The 12,095-nt window shown below is 25.9% G+C and overlaps 2 protein-coding genes across 2 annotated transcripts; one reads left to right on the top strand and one right to left on the bottom strand.

The window, feature by feature from the left end:
• Positions 1 to 682: 682 nt before the first annotated feature.
• Positions 683 to 7,486, bottom strand: LOC132938712 (hippocampus abundant transcript 1 protein). The gene is made up of 13 exons (XM_061005714.1): positions 7,218 to 7,486; positions 6,827 to 7,016; positions 6,596 to 6,691; positions 6,449 to 6,511; positions 6,255 to 6,382; positions 6,057 to 6,171; positions 5,758 to 5,970; positions 5,581 to 5,694; positions 4,473 to 4,654; positions 4,043 to 4,140; positions 3,775 to 3,974; positions 3,551 to 3,668; positions 683 to 1,046 (listed from the first exon to the last, which is right to left on the bottom strand). The coding sequence occupies exons 2-13, from the start codon at positions 6,962 to 6,964 to the stop codon at positions 988 to 990; spliced, it is 1,524 nt and encodes a 507-aa protein (XP_060861697.1). The 5' UTR covers positions 6,965 to 7,016; positions 7,218 to 7,486; the 3' UTR covers positions 683 to 987.
• A 146-nt stretch (positions 7,487 to 7,632) lies between these two features.
• Positions 7,633 to 11,585, top strand: LOC132938713 (receptor expression-enhancing protein 4-like). Its single transcript, XM_061005715.1, has 6 exons — positions 7,633 to 7,774; positions 8,090 to 8,162; positions 9,116 to 9,195; positions 9,346 to 9,466; positions 10,284 to 10,401; positions 10,458 to 11,585. Exons 1-6 carry the CDS (start codon positions 7,743 to 7,745, stop codon positions 10,742 to 10,744), a joined length of 711 nt encoding a protein of 236 aa, XP_060861698.1. The 5' UTR covers positions 7,633 to 7,742; the 3' UTR covers positions 10,745 to 11,585.
• The last annotated feature ends 510 nt before the right edge of the window (positions 11,586 to 12,095 follow it).

The following is a 12,095-nucleotide window of genomic DNA, read 5'->3' as shown; positions in this document are numbered from 1 at the left end:
CTACACTTGTTAGAACATTACGAAACTTTTTTCATACTATTTAGGTAGTATACCCTATTGGCCCTATTAAAGTATACCTATTATAGCTAGATATGGCTCAAGGGGGAGGCCTGCACCAACACGGTTGTGCCACTGTTGTGAAGAAACAAAAATAACATGCCAATTAAATAGTTTTTATTTAGCATTTAAATATTACACTTAGCATTTCAATACGAAAATAACAAATTCTAATCAATGCAATTATATGGAATTATTTTTTTATCTAGGGACATTTTAATTTGGATGCATAATAAATTAATATCGTTTTTAAAGTTTTAACTAATTTAACAGAGATCAGGAATATAAATAAGCTATAAGTAAATTAAAATTTAACACATACATTAACTTAGATAACAAAATGAGAATTATGAGAATATGAATACACTAAATATGAAGAATAATTCACAATACAGTTAACTATAATTACTTAATTCTTATTTTGTACATCCGAATATATTTTTTTTTTAATGCACATATTTTACAATATTTCATTAATATTTTCCAATTAGTAATTTAAAATATTAAATGTTTAAAGTATACACAAAACTCAACATACATATTAAATTAATACAATTAATAATGTATGTACCTATCTATGTATGCTTATTTAGCTGAAAAAACATTTGTAGAATAAACATCATGATTTTAATGTTTATAAATTGATTATTTATTTATAATTAATAGTGGATGCACAAGCTTTAAAGCAACTTGTGTATAGTGAATAATACTATGTTAAATAATAAATTAAATAATGCTTCCATAGGAATTATTTTAATAATATTGTATAGTAACTATTTTCTTCATTGTAAAGTTTAACCCAATGTGAAATAAATTTCAAATAAATTTTAAATATATAAGCTTTAACACAAATCACAAAAGGTAGTTACTATTTTCTTTTTTAAGAAACCAACACTAAACATTAAATATAATATGTGACTAGACAACCAATTAAAGATAAGATTGAACATTTATTCGACCAATTTGATACTGTACTTGAGTTGAAGAACCTGTAACATAATATTAGATACACAATGTATAAAAAAATAACTATTTATTTCAAAATAATAATAAAACATGGCATTTCTGTATTATTTTGTAGATATTTATAACTTATCAAATACATTTATACATTATATAAGTTAATCTGTCTTTAGAGACAAGTAGTTTTCCAAAACACTGGCAATTAATCTTAAGTATATCTGATATTAAACTCTGGAGATTGATCATTAATAAGTAATTTCAGGCCAATGACTTAGTTTTGTGTTTCATTTAAATTATTTTATAAAAATATGGAGTCAAGTTTTGTAATGTTTTTAAAAAAGGAAATTGGATTCTGGTCAAAACGGTCTTTGGCTATCCAAGTCAACTATTACTACATTTTTTATGAACTATACTGACTTAGTATCCATTGTAAAGGCCGGAGGTAGAGTCTATGAGACAGTGTATCATTATATTTTGATTTCTAAGCTTAAGTTGATGGGGGTGGATGGACCCTTGTTGTTATCATGGTTTATGAATTTTTTGTTAGGGAGAAAATAATGTATAAAAACTGGTAATGATAATATGTCAGATTGGGATTGATGTTTTGTCACATGTTCCTCAAGGAGGAAATCTGTCCCCATTATTGTTTCTGATTATTATTAATGATCTATGTTCAGTTATTCATTGTTGAAAGTATCTACTATGATAATTTTAAGTTGTAAATACAAATTAATTTCACAAATAATCTTAGTGGGGGAGGGTTAAGATTTTTAAGATAAATCACTAGATAGTGCCCTAATATTGTATACAAAAAAGTGGGCAAGTGGATACTGATCTGCTAAACAGTAGGTTACAAGTGGGTCACTGTAATGGATGGTGTTAAATTTGAATTCAATGATATAATATCATTGTATAGGAAAAAACAATTCTGAGCGAAAACGGTCAGTCAGCCTATGATATTACAAAGTTAACTAACTATATTATTGTGAATAAAGTAAATTATATATAGCATATTTACTTGGAGCATTGTTTTAAATTTTCAATCTTTAGGAATAAAAGTTGAACATTTAAAAAATTTTTAACTACAAAATAATTATTACATTTTAAATTTGAAAATTTTGTCAAAATTTGAACTTTAAATGCTAATATAAAAAAAAAAAATGTGTCTATGTATTTTTAATATTTATCTAACTGCTATTGTAACAATATATCAGGAGCCTTGCATTAAATGTTCATGCTCTTTTACCCAACAAATAAAATTTTATTGATATTTATAGAAAAAAAAACTAAAATAATTGAAAACTGACAATGTCCGTATGTTAACAGCTCAAAAAGAGTCAAATTATTTTCAAAATTTTATCATGTATAGAAAATGCTTATATAAACATTCAGTGAAATTTTCAAGTTATTCGTTTTTTAATTAAAACAAAATAAGAAAATTGTTACATGAGAAATCGAGTGAATATCAAATGTTGTAAAAATTTTTTGTTGTTGATAAAGATAGACAAACTTATGAGGAATCTTGTATTACATTTTAAAATCTTAGCTTTATAAAGAAAATTTTTCATGAATTTCTAACTCAAAATAATTTGCATATTTTTGTCATTTTTACGTATTTTGTCATTATTTGAACTTTAAATGCTTAAAAAAATTGATTTTGCGTAAAAATTTCTGTTCTTCCTTAATTTTTCTTTTATTTTAAACTAATTTTGAGTAAAAATCACTGTTTTCCCCCCTATTTTTTTTCCCAACTTGAAAATTACTTATCTTTTTCCTAACATTTTTCACTTTTTTCCAAAATACCAAATAGAATCACTTCCAAACCAGAAAATATGCTGAAGTTGAAAATCAAAGGATTTTTACTGCCCCAAAAGGTGATGACAGACAAAAGAAAAACCTCATTGTAATCAATACAATTATTGCTTCACTCATAATCTAAAAAATCCCATGGAGGGATCCACCCCTATGGCTACACGCATGATTATTCATTAAAATAACAATAGTTTTTTAAATGGAAAATGTTGTAAAGTTGTTTTTAGCAAAAGAAAAATATACTTTAATCGCCACTAAATATTAAAACTAGAGTAGTTCCCTGAAAATAAAAATATAAAGAATTATTGCAATATAAGCACAAGAAACTAAATTATTATTGCACAAATGTACTGAAATACAACATCTAAATTCAAAAAATGTTATTTGTATTTCTTTTATGTAAATTGCTTATCCGACTAGCCCTAACATTATGTTATTGGGTTGAAAACCTACATAAGAATATTTTTTCAATATTATAATACATTTTAATATTAGTTTTGAATATTCTTTAAATTTATACAAGGGCTTCCCCCCCCCCCCCACACCGAGTTACTCCACTAAACAGCCATAATTTTAACTCATAACTAAAACTTGTATCATTTTTAATTACATTTTTTTAGAAAAATAAAAATGTCATCAATACTATTTATATAATTGTTATTATTTATTTAATCAAGTATTAAATTATCCAATTAAATATTTAAATAATTATGTTTACCAATTTGTTTATGGCGTTGGTCAGAGCCATTGGGAACATTTTCTGGAATAAAAACAGAGACCAATAATGCGCACATAACAAGAAGTGAACCAAAGACAAATGGTGGTCCTGGAATCATCTAAAATTACAAAAGATAATACAAATGATTAATAAGTTAATATAAATAATATATTTAAAGAAGTAATATCTCTAATTATTTTACATATTTAGTTAACAGTTATTACCGAAGAAGACGGATCGTTATTTATATTGTACTTTAAATGTTTAATTATGACTGAACTATTAAGTGAATGTTGAGTAGTATGTGCTATTTGCATTCCTTCATTCAAATTAACATCAAACAAATAAAATATGAATCCAAACATTGCAGGTCCTAATCCACCACAAAGGCCTCTTACTCCGGTCACCACTCCTTGAACCACACCTAAATAAAAAAATCAAATTTCATTAGTTTTATTTTAAACATTCGATTTAAAAAAAAAAATGCTAAACCTTGCTTATCTGCATCTGAATGAATGGAAACAAACGAACTAATAGCAGGATATGTAACACTTGAAATGGCAGCCAAAAAACAGGCGGACCACATGACCCTATTAAATAAAAATATATTATATATATATGATTATGGCTCATAAGTCGTAAACAATAAACAGTGGTGATTGGTGAACCATCATAATAGTCAATGAGAAAACCCACATACAATATGGATAAATAATTTAAATAATGAATTTAATAAAGTATTTATTATACAAATTTGAATGTCAATAATATATTTGTTATACCATTGTATTTGTGCCAAATAAGTATAATAAACAACCAATTTTAACATTCAATTATTTTTTTCAAGCTTATTTAAGTTTCAGTTACAGAATAAGAGAATTTTAATATTTAATTAATTAATGTAAAGAAATATATAACATACCAAGTCTCTGAACCAAATCCAAACCACATAAGTTGCATGATTTCAAATACCAAACCAATCATTATTGTGTATTTAGCTCCCATCATTTTCATTATTATGCCAAGCACAGATTGAATAGCTGCTGAAAACAGTCCTAGTAATGCAATAAGTATTGATACTTTGAACATACTAAATCCCATTACCTAAAATTAAAATTATCAAGTTCAAATATTTGTTACATAATAAATATTATATCATATTAATCTAATTTAACATCAATTATAGTTAGCCATTCATCGGTAGAAATGAGAACATTATCTGTGAAATATTGTTTTTATTTTTTTATATCACTTATATGAAAAAAGTTCTTTTTATTTCAAAATTCATTATTTTTGTGTTTTACAAAGTTGAATAACTTTTTTGGTAGTTCCAATATCAAAAAAATAAAAACTATATTTCACACTCAAAATTCTTCTTTTTATGTGGTGAAAATTTTGATTTTTAGTTATGACTGTAGCCTTCTTAGCTCTTTACCACGTGCAACAGTTTTTGCTGTTTCGCATTTGTAAGATGGACACAACAAATGTAGGTGTAGCATCTTCTTAAATGTCTATAAATAGCTCAGAAATAATTTTTATTACACCATGAATAGAAAATTCTAATATAAATTCCAAACACTTGGTAAAAATGTTGGTTAGTCATTTTTTTGAAAAACAAAAAATTAAAATATTGATATTGTCCAAATTTGGTTTTGCGTAAAAATTCCCCATTCTGAATGGAGTAACAAATGTATTGATTTAACAATGTTCATTTATTTTGTTTGTTATAATCGGGGTACTAAAAATGCTTTGATTTTCAACTTTGAGGGTGGTTTCTAGTAGGAAATTGGATATAGTTGATACTTTGGGTTGTTTAAAGTTTGGAATTTTTTTGACCCCTAAAGAAAGATATTAATAATTTTTACTATTTCTCTACTAAACTAGTGTTTCCAACTAAAAAAAAAAAAAAATAGTACACATCATTGTCAAATCATTATAATATCCGCTTAGAATCGAAAGATATCAACTTTAAAATCAAGACATTATTATTAAAACAATACCTATTATTTATATTAAATTTTAACACTTACAAGTCTCAAATAAACAAATAATGAAGAGTATTCTCCTGCTTCAGGGAGATATGACAAAAACACTGTTAAGCATAATATCAATATAGTTCGATCTCGACCAACCATTCTCAAAGCCTTTAAATAAAATAAAAATACAAATACTTTTTTATTGGTTTTTTTTACTAAGTAGGTACTTACAACAAATGGATCCGCTTTTTTCCAAGATATACAATTAGTAGATGTTCGTTGTTTATGTGGTAGACTTTCCGGAACAGCAACAATTATGAAAAATACATTTAAAAGTGCTATTAATGATGCTAAAAATACAACAAAACTAGTGTTGTAAATTTCCATTATATATGAACCAAGGGCTGGTCCAAAAACCATACTAGCTCCAAATGTTCCAGTTATCTAAAAAAAAAATTGATGATTGGTATTTTTTTTTATAATAATTGTTATGTGGTTTAATGTATTTAAACTAATTTTGAAATATTTACCCAGCCATAATAGCAACTCCTTTCTTTCTCATCACTTACATCTGCTACATAAGCAAATACAACTGAAAATGTTACAGAAAATAAACCGGAAATACTTATCAAGGCAAAGAACCACCTAAAAATAAATATTTTACAACTCATTAGATAAGTAAAAATTGATTTTAATTTGACATAATAAGTTTTAATTTTAAAAATTACCCAGAGTCAATACACATAAAAGGTATTGGAATACAAGTGAAAAATACAGTTAATAATAGAAATAATTTGCGCCCCCAAACATCAGATAAGGCACCAATCAATGGGGCACTTAGGAATGATAGAATACCCTAAAAAAATTTTTTAAATATTATTAAAATAATAAAATAATTAAGAATAACTAAAGATATTCATACCTTTATACCCCAAATAATACCATTCATAAGCAAAGCATGATCTTGGAATGTATTATTTAATTTCTGTAAAATAAATATATTTTTTTTATGTACATAATAGCTTGCTGTAAAGTATAAACAATTATTTCTAATTAATTTTATACTTACTGATATTACTGGTAAAGTAAGTAAGCTCCAAGCAAAATATTCTAAGAATATAATGACTAAAGCATGGTAAATTGATGGTTTTCCTATTCCTGATTTCTAAATAAAAATTAATGATACACAATTTTTAATATTTTTACAATTTGTACGAGTATTAATAAAGATTCTAGGTAGAAGGGTAACAATTGACTTGCAATCTATACTTGTAAAACAATAAATAAAACTTTATTTTACCATTAATATTCCGTCACTCAGAATAGATCTGTGGCTTCGGATTACAGCCATACTCTTGGTCATTTTTATTTTTGAACCCATTGTGGAACGTGTCTCATGCCTTTTTCCTTCATTAATAGTTGGAAAATACTGTTCCATTTGTGTAATTATTTAATTCAGGCGATAGACAATTAATCATACGTCATTTTAGCTATTGCAATTGATATTTGATAATAAAATTATAATAAATATAAATACTATACAATAATTATGTCAATTACGCGACTTCTATGAAAACAGTAATAATTAAAAAGAACCGTTCAATGACGATTAACTAATGGTCATTGTTGAAATAATTGACAGTATCATAATTAGGGAAATCAGAATTTGAAATTTTATCTAGTTTACTTACACAGATACAAAGTTATGAATACCACCGTTAATCGTTATTCATTATTTGGCATTGGTATTGACTATTGTCTACTGGATATTATTTTTTAATTTTTTCTTATGAATTGTGATGATAAAATAAATTATTCTGTGATATTATCGTTATCGAATATCGATAACAGCTGATAACATATATCAAATTCAATTACATCCAGAACGTCCTGCTATTGGTCAATTACCAACGAACGGTTACGGTTGATAACATATTGTATTTTTTTTGTTTTAAAACATAACGTTTACAATTTAGTATTTACAATAAATAGGTAGGCACGATAAATGTACAAATGCACAATATGTTATATTGTAATATTCTGCGTCTCTGATTGTGGCGAATTCTGATTGTTCTGTTATAATATTTAAATATTATATTATACCTATTTTCCAATAACAGAATCAAATTGATCAGATAGTGTATATAATATATATTAATATATAATATTTACAATTATTTTCTGTTCGTCGTTACGTGTTAATTGTACCTGTTAAAATGTTACCGGACTTCTTATGTAGACCACTGATGTGAGTATTGTACTGTTGTTTCTTTAAAATATCTGTTTTTATTAAAATATAACTACGACTCCTCACGAGTATTTTTCTGGATTATTTTTAATGTATCTAAAATTATTTTATAAATAATTATTATTAAAAATTTATGTTTACCTATGTGGTCATATTTATTATTTTATTACGTTTATATATTTCCAATATTACATAATTTTTTTTTTTTTGCACAATTATGGCTGGATTAATATTGACTTATCCAATTGTATAGATTTTAAATTGATACCTACCTAGCTATTTTAATTTACAATTTGTCATAATTTTATTTTTCAGCATGTTATTTGGCATATTATATCCAGGATATATGTCATACAAAGTGCTCAAGACAAAGCGATCAACAAATTATGTATGTTTGATTACTTTAAAATTATGTAGAATTAATATTTTGTGGTAATATTATACAAACATTATTAGGAACTTATATAATATAACTATTTGGTATGTGTAACATATGTTTCATTGAATTATAAGTTGTAATAATATGCTTAACTAGAATTAGAGGAAACAAAATTATTTAATACATTTTTTGAATCATAGACCAGGGACTGGAACCAAACCTAAAAGAACCGGTTCTGGAACAGTGACTTGAACCGAAACCTTTATTTTAATAAATAAGGTACGAGAACCGAATCGGAATTTTTAGATTAAACAAATTCTTTTAGGTTCAAATATAAAATAATTTTATTTATCATAATTTAATGGTATTACTGTTTTGTATACCTACTGGGATTATATGAGTTTTCTAATATTTCTAATACTATTAGTTAAACCCACATTCCAGGTATTTATTTAAAATTATTATACTTTTGGGTACCAAAATTAATTTGAACCGATACCTACCTTTATTTTTTACCAGAACTGATCTGGAACAGTTATTTCATTTTTTGAGAACCAGTACCGGAACCTATACCAATTAATTCAAAAGATTCTGGGCCCTGCCAAAGACTCGCACTCTTCAAACATACTCTATTACTCTCATGCCATATTTGTTGTACCTATGTAAAATTGCTGACCGACGTATAATATACAACAATAATAATAATAAACTAATTAGCTTAAATGTATATTATTATAAAATATATTACTGATTTTATTTCATTAATAAAAACATTAAACAATTAACCAAAAAGATTAAAAACGGTATGGTTATGAAACATACCTAATACATTGAAGTGGATATGACTAACAACTATATGAGAAGAACCAGATAAGATATCATTTAGAACAAATATTTGTTTTATATTATTTTAAAAACTTTATTATTCTTACTATATAAATAATAACTGTACATTTATGCAGGGTATATGGCTAATGTATTGGATAACCTTTTCGATGTTCACTTCAGTAGAGACCATAACAGACATATTTATTGGTCCTTGGTAAGTTGTTTTAAAAAAATGGATATAACAAATAAATCCTATTAAAGGAAGATATTTTAAAAGGTCTCATGTTATTTGAGTTATTAAATTAAAAATAAATTAAATAATTGATTTTGAATAATACTTTAGTTTACATATTACAACTTTCAGGTTGCCATTTTACAATGAGCTGAAGCTATTGTTTCTTTACATGACTTATCCAACCTCGGACAGCTCTCTAACTTATGTGTACAAAAATATTATAAGTCCATTTATAAAACGACATGAAAAGGTCTGTATTATTATATCCATATAGGTACTTATAAAAAAAATTTTAAGTAATTTTTGACAGAAACATTGAATTTATATTATTGTTATTTAATTGTTATAATAGTATAGGTATATTTATATCATATATTATTGTTAATTACTTATGGGTCAATACCGACTAACCGTAGAATGATATAAATATAATAGGATCGTGATATAAATAGGCAATAGTATAAAATGATTTTAAATGTTTTGATAATGATATTGTGTATATAAAATATAATAATACGTATAATATTACGCAAAAGTTTCAAGTCCACACACAAATTATATTTTTTAATAACAAAATCATTATTCTTTGTATTAAAATAATAAAATTGGTATTGCATATGAATTTCATTTTCCCACAATTTTAGAAAAATATTAAAATTGCAGGGCATTTTTTAAATTTAATCCCCTAATGCATGTTCCTACCAAAAGAAATATTGAAAAGGTGTTGACTGATAAATAAAAAAAAAACACTGTTAAATCATCAATACATTTTTAGACAGCTCAGAATCTAAAATAAAAAAATTAATTCATCATTTTTTTTTAAATGTTCATTTAATAATTAAAAGTAATTATTGATTTAAGATACTAAACATTAATTTTAATCAAATAATAATATATAGACACAATAAATTAAACATTTTATCAGTCTATGTCTTAAGACTTATACTACTAAGGTTAAGTACTGAAAATAATGTATTTAAAAAAAAAATAATATGTGTTGCTTAAAAATGTCTAAACAGCAAACAACTTCCTAAATCAACTGTATAATTTACTTATTTGTCTTACAGGATATTGATGCTCAAATAAGCAATTTTAAGAGTGGTGGCTTACAGACCTTGATGATAACAGGCAAAAAGTGTACCAATATTTTCTTAAAGCTGGCTATAAAAGCTTTCCAAATTTATGTAAGTTAATCAATAAATGTTTTGTATATTGAAATCACTTAAAACACTTTTTTTTAGGGATACAAGCAGTTCAGTTACAAAATATTAGTATGAATATAGATACAACTTTGGTTGAGAATAGCGAACCAGATGGAGATATTAATTGGGAAGAAGTCATTAATGATTCGGAAGACGACACTTCATTCAAGATGACTAGTTCTTCAGAATCTATAACTTCTTTAGTAAGAGAGGAACCACCTGAATATTCCTTCTCAGACATGTATGGAAATGCACAGACAAAAGACAATGGAATAACATATGATCCACCGTCATCTAACACACGAAGAAGAAAAAAAGCACCTTGAAATACAAACTTAAATGTATTCATGTAATTATCTGATATAAACAAATTGCATACAGTTTTTTTAATATGTGTAATTAATGTTATTTTTTATACAATACTTTTTATAATAGTTGATCTCTTTTTTCATTAAACATATTGTTATACTGCATACTATTAAGTTTTATCTTTTTATACTTTTTTATATGTAAACATAAATATTACAATACATATTGGACGTATATCGATCGTTATTAAATTGTACACATTATGCTTTAAATCTGGGATCACACGGCGCGTCGCGTGGAGTGTAGAGTGGTCAGCGGTATAGTGCGGTACAATTGACCGTCTAATTCGTGTTGTGCGGCAAAATATGTATGCGCGGTCGCATCTCTTCCCAACAATTGTCAGTCTCTGTATCCCACGCCAAAGGAAAATTGGTGCGGCGCGTCTTATTCAATCTAACGGTGCATCGGTTTTATTGTGCGCGGCATTGACCTATAAACTATATTAAAAGTTATAACTAACTTAGTTAATAGGTCTATGGTGTGCGGTATATATACACGCTCACGCGCTGTGTAATCCCGGCTATATTTAATACAACTCGTAGGTTAAAATTTTTATGTTTTAAGCAATTCATAAGCATTTTAAGGTTGTTTTACATTGTTATACTGTATAGATGTTGTGTCATCTTAATAATTATTTAGACATGGATATGTCGTATGGTTGGGGTGTATCTGTAATGTATAACGCTTCTAATTTTACGAATGGTTCTTTGTAAGGAAAATTCTTTATGACATTATTCTGTAGTTTACCTATATAAATATTAGTATGATAACAGATAAATATATACATTGATTCGCAAATTATAAGACTACAATATCGGTATTATGGTAGAACAGTTTTTAGTGTGTATTATACACAACAGTTAATAATAATATACGTCATGCCAAAAAATTTCAAGATCCTACGAATAATATTTTTTAAAATACAACAAAATAAATAATAATTAACCAAAATCGTAAATCAACTTGTTCATTAATCATTAATTGTATCAAAATTCAAAATTAGTAGTCGTACTAAATCATTATCAAACATTTTCTTATGTCCTTGTAATAAATATATTTATACAGGGTGTTTCTGAAATGGATGAGGTAACTAGTATAATATGCGCCCTCAATGTGATGATGGCCCAATGAAGATTTTTTTTCTATCTTTAAAATCTGGGCTTATACATATTATTTTTAGAACATTATCTTAAGAGGACTAAAAATAAAATGGTGTGGCACATCGATTTGTATGAGAACACTACAATATAAACAGACAACAGTGCCACAGTGGTGATAGTTATTTGTTATTTAAAATGCATGATTAAT

Source organism: Metopolophium dirhodum, chromosome 2 (assembly GCF_019925205.1).
Source record: "Metopolophium dirhodum isolate CAU chromosome 2, ASM1992520v1, whole genome shotgun sequence".
In the NCBI taxonomy this organism is placed as follows: domain Eukaryota; kingdom Metazoa; phylum Arthropoda; class Insecta; order Hemiptera; family Aphididae; genus Metopolophium; species Metopolophium dirhodum.
The sequence above is the reverse complement of the archived record's forward strand: the minus strand, read 5'-3'. Positions and strand labels throughout refer to the sequence as shown.